At 39.6% G+C, this 8,512-nt stretch overlaps 1 protein-coding gene across 1 annotated transcript; it reads left to right on the top strand.

Moving 5' to 3' along the window:
• The first annotated feature begins 4,437 nt into the window (after positions 1-4,437).
• On the top strand, positions 4,438-8,040 carry mgat4c (mgat4 family member C). The gene is made up of 3 exons (XM_008291336.1): positions 4,438-4,566; positions 5,203-5,350; positions 6,884-8,040. Exons 1-3 carry the CDS (start codon positions 4,438-4,440, stop codon positions 8,038-8,040), a joined length of 1,434 nt encoding a protein of 477 aa, XP_008289558.1.
• The last annotated feature ends 472 nt before the right edge of the window (positions 8,041-8,512 follow it).

Here is an 8,512-nt window from a genome sequence, read left to right on the forward strand (position 1 = left end):
AATAGTTTGTGACATTTCATTGATTTAATATGTTGAAATTCTGTATTTCTATCACGATAAATTAAATATCTCTACTTTTAGACACAGTGAGGTAAAAGAAGCAGTGGGTCTGAGCCATCTCTCATTAAATGTGTTGTATTTTATTTTGCATTTTAAAGAGTAAGTTACTAAAAATGATAATGTATAAATTGATATATAAATTAAACCTTAGTTGCAGTCATAAAACTTTTTTTCTCATTGCACTCTTTTGGCCACGGGATATAGATATTAGTGTTCATTAGTTCATTCAGCCTCCAAAACATTAATTTCCAAGTCCTAAATTTTTCATCTTCATTTCAAGACTAGTCTACACACACACACACACACACACATAATTTTCCATTTCCCTTGTTTATTGTTTTCACTCCCTCGGGTGCTCATCTTTCTGCACAGCAACATAATAACCCTCAGCTTGCTCTGACGTCAAGAATTGATGGGCAGAAGATTTCCAGCTGAGAGCCATTTCCAAACCTCAAGGCGCTGCTGTGATACAACCAGGTGATAGTTTCCTTGAAGGATTTTTAGAGGGTGTCTGGCTGCATTTTCTATCTTATCTTATCCAGTAGTAACTGAAGCACAAACACAAAGACTTCTAGCAGTATTTTATAAAAGACAAATAGCAGAATATACTGAAGTTATTAATTAAAAAGGCTTCAGAAACCTTCTTGGATAAAATTGAACATTTAGCCCCAACAATGACAATCAAATTGAATTTGTGAAGTCTTTATGCTTTGCATGCTTGACTTGTCATTTTTTTAATCTATTTTTTTTTTTTTTTGCCACCAAGACTCTTCATGTCAATCTAACAGGATTTAACGTCTTACTGAGAGCCCAGTTTTCAAAAGGCGTTTAGGACAGACAGCTGATATGTGTTAAGTGCATGGCATGCTGCTGGGCAAAAGGGAGAAGCAGTGTTGTGGTTTATTTGGTCCAGTTCACACACACAGTGCATAATGGATATTTAACAGCCCCAGTCTGCTGCAAGTGTGCTGTGTCCTGAAATGGTGCTGGCGACATCTGAGGAACTGTGTGACTGCCAGGATGACACACCCATTAAAACACACTTAGTCCATTTCACTGCTACATTTTCACTCTGGATTCATGCCACAAGAATGAACACAGCAATAACACACACATGCTCCCCTCTTGTTAATGCCTTCTTGCACTGAGTTAATACCATCATCCATATATTCACATGTATGTATTCCATATTCTGGTGTATTCCAAGAGTACGCAGTGGACTGTACATCGGCCTTATAATGTTTTAGGTATTCTGCCGGGCATCTCAGTCACACTTAAATCTAGGCTAGCAGAAGCAAGTGTGTTTCCCAGCTGTGCCTTCGGCAGAATAAGCATTTCATCCTCTTCCTGTTCTGAGCCCATACTGAATTATTGAAATAAGAGAAGCGCCTCACTTTGTCTTGTATCATCAAGATAGACACTCAAATCTCCAATCTGTGAGATCAACTCTGCCACCAACATGAGACAAAAAGTTGTCTAATTGTAGCTTTCCCACGGGATCATGCAAAGATTTTCATTTAGTTTAATTGTATGCCAGGCGTCTCAACAGAGCTTATTTTTGTGCAAAGAGAAGGAGCTGCTGCTGAGCTCTCACTAAAGGGGATGTGGCAGTTGACTGCAAGAAGAGAGAGTTACCTGAGCCATGGTGTCAGGAGGACTCATACACTTGTAGCCATCAGCTGAGATTCCTCCAGAGCGACCCTAATGACTATTATCATCATGCTACTCTCAGCTTTCTATAGCAGAACTCTGCAATTCACATACAAGTGAGACGATGCACAGTGTTCTGCTTCAGCTATAGTTCAACACAGTTAGTGTATGAGCCCTTTGCACATATCTGTATATGGCATTCCTGACATTCTGTCCTTAACACAGTGGCTCACAAAGAGTGCATGAAATACAGATTGCCTTTATTGTCATGGATAGAAGATTGTGGGAGAAAGGCTTGTCTCAAGTTTTCAAACTGCAGATACCAGACAAATGTTGGCTTTAGCTGGTAGTGTTGCATCATGTTTTATTTGGGAAATATCAACTTTTGCCATTTATTAGAAGATCTGGAGTCTCACAGTTACAGTTTATACCCCAGTCTGTCAAACTGTTAAATCAGCACAAGAGTTTTCATGAGAATGAGACAAACATGCAGTGAGAAAACAAAATGTGTTGTGCTGCACATGAATGTTTTTGTTCTTTTCTTGTACTTGAAACACTTTAATACCCAACACAATTTTCTAAACTAAAATCAAGTCATATTTACTACTGTCTTAATCTGAACAGATGCTGCTAACAATTTTAATGTGAGGAAGTAAGTGACACCATGTTGGAAAATGTTTATTCCACGATTACATCACAAGAAAATGTCTTAAATGTGATTTCAACTGGTCTATAATAGGTGTTATCTATATAAAATTGCAGCTACTAAACCAGTTCAAGCAGATGTATTCATTGTATATTATAGAAGATAAAAAACGCCCTAAATGTCATAATTACTTATAGCTGCCATCCATACTGAAGTACACTGAGTTGGAAATTTGTGCAGAACGGGCAATGAATGGATGTGTTAAATTCAGTTTTCAAGTGTGCACAAAGAGGTATTGACTAGTCAAATCCCCAGTGGAGCCGACTCTTGGTGCGAGTGATCGATGTGTGTGTGGTCATTGAACTGAGCTTAGAGGTAGTTTGTATTCTATTAGGTATCTCGGGGGCTTTGCAGCAGTGGAACAAAAGCGCATGCTGATGGCTAATTGCTGGCAAAGAAAAGGCTGTTACTTCTGCTACCGCTGTTTATGGGCTTTTTTTCCCCCCAGTCAGTTTCAGTTGTACAGTTTCTATGAGAGGTTGCCAATCCTGCTGCGACTCAACCTGATATATAATGCTTCTAGTGTGGTTTAGCTTTCATTGTTGCTTATGGTGAAGCTTAAGTGGCGATCTAAGTCCACTGATTTATTAAGTGACAAACATGTCAGCCCAACTGGACTCCTGAAAAACTGCTTCTCTAAGGTTATATTTCAGTAGATACTGTTTATATTAGATTATGCAGGTACACAACTAACAGACGCTGTATCGACCACTCAACACCATCTGCCTATTGTTCATAAAAGGTGATGAAATATTGTTGACACCAGCAGCAGAAAGGCATCAGTCCTGCATGGATCAGTAGCTTTTGCCAGCCTCCTCACACAACTGGAAGAAAAACTTTCCTTGGTTGCAAAAGTCTGTATTGAACATATGTAAATAAGTAAATAAAATCGCCGTGTGATGGACTGGAGACCTGTCACTCTCCACAGGATAAAGCGGGTATAGAAAACAAGTGGATGAATGGAGTGAATAAAATGACAATAATAAAACAACTGACTGACAAAAAATTCACTGGCATTTCTCAAGTGTGATGCTTAGTTGCTCTTTTTTACCTTTTGTTTACTAAAAATATAATACTTTTGGATTTAGCACTGTTGGATATCAGAGAAAAACCGTAACTTAATGAAGATATGATGGACACTTTTTTCAATGAAGAAAACAAACGTGGATGATTTGGCTGATTAATCAAAATGATTTCACGATAATTAGTTCACAGATTAATAAAAGCAATTATTTGTTGCAGCCATAATAAATATCTAAATACTATCTGTAAATACCAATTTTAGACCCTCCTGTCTTTTTAATATTCTCTTCTTTAACCTTATGTCTCTCTTTTTTCCCCCTTTCTATCAACCACAAATCTGAAATAAAGTGAGCTGAATTGAAAATTTAATTGACTCTTCATCTTCAATCTACAAACAGAAAAAGTCACATTTTCACTACAGTGTGGAGCATGCCAGCCGATAAGCGCAGGCAGAAGCATCTCTTTTTGACCAGCACCGCATAAGAAAGTACTGAAATGTTGGCTGTCAAAAATCAGCCCACCATTCATCACTGAACAGCTAAAAATACCCATAGGGTGGGGGATGAGGAGGCACTGAACAAACTCAGCCACCACATAGTGTATATTTTCATTATTATTGGTTTTTAAAAAAACACTTCAACATCCGTAATTCATTACTCGGCACATCAATATCCTTTATGTCCTGGAGCGCTTAAAGGTTTTCTCTAATGTGATTTGTTTGTTTGGTCTTCCTCTTTCCCACGCTCATTATCCTTCCTCTGTCACTATCACACTGCCTGAGATGTGTGCTGAAGAAATATTATAATGCTAGTGGAAGATAATCATGTGATCCAAACATTAACTTTCCAACAATTGCTGATGCTTGGAAAGAAAAAAAAAAGGCAAATTATTTTCGAGCAGGATCTCAGGCTGACGACATTCAAAGCAAGCAGGTCTACCTCACACGTCTTTTTCCATCTCGTTTGTCTCATGCAGATCCCAGTGACAGCGTGTACAGCATGAGGCTGGTGTGGAAATCCCTGGACAAGATGAGGTGTCTGAGGAAACGCTCCACTATTCCCTTCCTCGGTTTCCTCATCACCTTCCTCCTCTTCCTCAACCTCTACATTGAAGACGGCTACGTGCTGGTTAGTAAATCGTGTCACGTGCGCGCTTTGCGTTTCTTTTTCCCAAGCGTTTTTGGCAAGCATTCACCAAATTAGCACCCACTCTATATTTGTATTCTTTCTTGATGTCTGAACTTGGCCAAATATGCTACTAATTCCAAATATTTTCTTCTATTTGTTCACTTTATTCATGTTGTCCCTTTTACAATTACTGGAAACATGTTTAAATTTTTATACCATGGGCCCAAGTTGAAATCATCCAGATGATTTATCTCTTATTCATGATGCCATCAAAACTTGGTGATCACAGTACATCATCTATGTTTGTTATTTAAATTATTAAGGGGCAGTTCGCATTCTCAGCTCATTGGTCCATCTGTTCAGCTATGCAAACTCCCCAGAGAGGTTTTAAGATTGCTTTCGTCTCCAGACATCAAGGGTTAGCTCCGCCACATCAAAGCACATATTGTTTTAAGTCTGTACAGGTTTTTAAAAGCTGCTTTTCCCTCATTTGAATTATTCACAGTCGAAATAAAAAAAGAATTAAGATGAACATTTCTGGCTTCTTTTTTTTTTGTTTGTTTTTGTTTTTGCAGACAACATGTACAGTTTGTTTCTTCTGTTGTTCATAATGTGTTTTTTAATGTTGTGTTCCAGGAAGGGGACAAGAGGCAGCTTAGGGAAACATCAGTCCATCCTCCGAGCTCAGAACGATACGTTCACACCTTCAGAGACCTCAGTAATTTCTCCGGAACCATTAATGTCACGTATCGCTATCTCGCCGGAACCCCGCTGAACCGCAAGAGTAAGTTTAGTGTTTCTTTAAAGACAAAATCTCACTGAGCACTACCATGAGCTTGGGCAAGTTACAGTAAATTGCATTTATGAACGTGAGCTGAGAATAAGAAGTTGAACTTAAAATCTGTGACATTGGGATTTAAAGCACAGCAATAAACCCAAACTACTCCACAGAGGTTCTTCCCCTGAACATTAAACACGATGCAAAACTCTTCTCCGGTACATCATCTTTATTCACAAAACGTTTATGTCTATTTTCCAGTCATAGACTTTCTTTTTTTAACTACAGTGAGCCCTGAGCACAATTTTGTATTCCGAGCCACGGAATATTCCGAGAAATTCATCACTTACTTTGACTGCATTTTATCTGAAATATTCCTGACTGACAAATTTATTGAAACGTAAAGCTAGTTTAGGTAGAGTGATTCTACTACATTTTTTTGTCAGTTCAGTGAATGTACCCTCACAGCCTATTAAGTCTTAATCACACTCCCTTACAGTAGCAGAAACCACAGACGCACAGTTGTGTTGTACTATGTCTTTGTCTGCTTGGAATCTCTTTGATGGACTTCATTCCATACATGCGAGGTAGATTGGCATTTCCTATCAGGCCAGTGGGCTACTTTCCGCATTTGCATGCGGCGGAAATTATCCTCGCGCAGGCAGTTAGTGAGGCAACTGTGTTTCAAGAGCAATATTTTGCATCCTCAGCAGCAGTGTGTATGAATGCACACTACTGTTTGCTCAGATAAGAACTGGTGCACATATATGATATGAAGCTTTCCAAGAGGACTCCAACAGACTAGAAAAGTATGACAATAACAACAATTTTGTGTCCGTGGGTGTCTGCACTAGAGTATAATCACGGTTTGCATGCATGAACACTACTGCTCTTGTAGAAAAGTGGCTGCAGGGACTATCTCTGCGACAAATTTTGGATTGCATGCAGACGTCCATGGATGGATCTATTGCAGACTACATGTCATGCAGACCCAATCAGTGGAAGCAGAGGGACAGTACATTTGGCACATGCTAGAAGTATGCTCATGAGCTACAGTACATATTGACAGTCTGTCAACAGAATCTACCTTTCATACACATTTAGTCTAAGTTTATCTCTGTTTCCTAAATATGACAGCTATAGTTTCACAAAATTTTAATTAAGGACATTTTCAAGGGTTTTCAGCCACATACATCACACTGCCAAGAGTGCGAGGAAGGGTGGGGCCATAAAGGGTGAGAAACTTTACGCAATTGTCACAAGAGAGTGTAGGTGTCGTCAGGTGACGTGACGTATTTAACTTGGGTTGGGGGATAACATCTGGTTGTCTATAAAGAAAGCAAGCTGCTAAGGGCAATGGCATGCATTTGAAAACTCAGGAAACAGACAGACCAGTTACAGATATTTTGCAAGTGCTGACCCCAGTGTCAAGAACTCTCACACTTCAGTTATAGGTATCAACTGGCATCTTTATACTGAGTTGTACAAAGATTAAACTTCAAATAGTGATTATATGAAATGTTCATATTTTGTTCACAGAGTATCTCACCATTGGACTGTCATCCGTCAAAAGAAAAAGAGGAAACTACCTTCTGGAGACCATCAAATCCATCTTCGATCAGTCCAGTTATGAGGAACTGAAAGAGATTGTGGTTGTGGTCCATCTGGCAGACTTTGACCTGGTCTGGTGTGAGAACCTGGTGCAGGAAATCACCAGGAAGTTTGCTCACCACATCATAGCCGGACGCCTCTTGGTAATCCAAGCCCCAGAGGAGTACTATCCATCTCTGGATGGGTTGAAAAGGAACTACAACGACCCGGAGGACCGGGTCCGTTTCCGTTCTAAGCAGAACGTGGACTACGCTTTCCTCCTCAACTTCTGCACAAACCTCTCTCACTTCTACATGATGTTGGAGGACGATGTGCGCTGCTCCAGGAACTTCCTGACGGCGCTGAAGAAGGTGATCACCTCCAGAGAAGGTTCCTACTGGGTGATGCTGGAATTCTCCAAGCTGGGCTACATCGGGAAGCTGTACCACTCCAGAGACCTGCCGCGCCTGGCTCATTTCCTCCTCATGTTCTACCAGGAAATGCCCTGCGACTGGCTCCTCATCCACTTCAGGGGTCTGCTGGCCCAAAAGGACGTGATCCGCTTTAAGCCCTCGTTGTTTCAGCACATGGGCTATTACTCCTCATATAAAGGAGCAGAGAACAAACTGAAGGATGATGACTTTGAGGAAGACTCCATAGACATTCCTGACAACCCCCCTGCCAGCCTTCACACAAACATCAATGTCTTTGAAAACTATGACGCCACCAAGGCTTATAGCACAGTGGATGAATACTTCTGGGGGAAGCCTCCTTCCACTGGAGATTTCTTTGTCATAGTCTTTAGTAAATCTACCAAAATTAGTAAAATTAAGATTGCTACTGGGTCTGACGACCGACAGAATGACATTCTTCACCATGGAGCCCTAGAAGTAGGAGAGAAATTAGTTGGGACTAAAAAAGGGAAACAGTGTTCATCATATATCACATTGGGAGAGTTTAAAAATGGCAACATTGAGGTTCAAGACGTAGACCACAAGATTGCCTTTGACATTGAGTGTGTACGCATTGTGGTGACAGCCAGTCAGAAAGAATGGCTTATTATTAGAAGTATAAGTTTATGGACTACACAACCTCCCAGCCAATGAGGACTGTACACAAAGACTCTTAGTATGTCATAGAGGCAAAAGTTTTTATTATTATTATTTAGTAATGTATGTATTTCCAGGTTTATTTATTCATTTTGTATGTATTTATTGATACTCATTTTGATTGCCAAATCAATATATAGTTTTTATACCTGCAAGTTGTAACTTTAGTGGAGCATCTTCACAGTCATTCTCAAGGACTGTTCAACTGACCTCAGAATATTCATGAACATGTTTTAGTAAGTGTTGCATTAGAGTTTTTTCATTTCTTATAGTTATCTTTATTATACAGCTGGGCGATAACCATGTGTAATTTTCTAGCAGCTTTAGATATTATCATGTCATGACCATATTGTGTTACCTTTTTACACAACTCCTCTGTCCAGAAAGAGAATAAGGTTTACAGTTTTCCATATTTTCTTACTCTAATAAAATCCCATGAAAAGACCAAAACCTGCTAAAGACTCAGTCC

The sequence above is a fragment of the Stegastes partitus genome, unplaced genomic scaffold, assembly GCF_000690725.1.
Source record: "Stegastes partitus isolate 25-593 unplaced genomic scaffold, Stegastes_partitus-1.0.2 Scaffold17, whole genome shotgun sequence".
Classification (NCBI taxonomy): domain Eukaryota; kingdom Metazoa; phylum Chordata; class Actinopteri; family Pomacentridae; genus Stegastes; species Stegastes partitus.

What these genes read in the sequence shown, in the direction of transcription:
- mgat4c (XM_008291336.1), top strand. Translation starts at nt 4,438, where the DNA reads ATGAGGCTGGTGTGGAAATCCCTGGACAAGATGAGGTGTCTGAGGAAA. An exon ending in TTGAAGACGGCTACGTGCTG is followed by an intron (nt 4,567 to 5,202) that starts GTTAGTAAATCG and finishes GTTGTGTTCCAG; the next exon opens with GAAGGGGACAAGAGGCAGCT. An exon ending in AACCCCGCTGAACCGCAAGA is followed by an intron (nt 5,351 to 6,883) that starts GTAAGTTTAGTG and finishes TTTTGTTCACAG; the next exon opens with AGTATCTCACCATTGGACTG.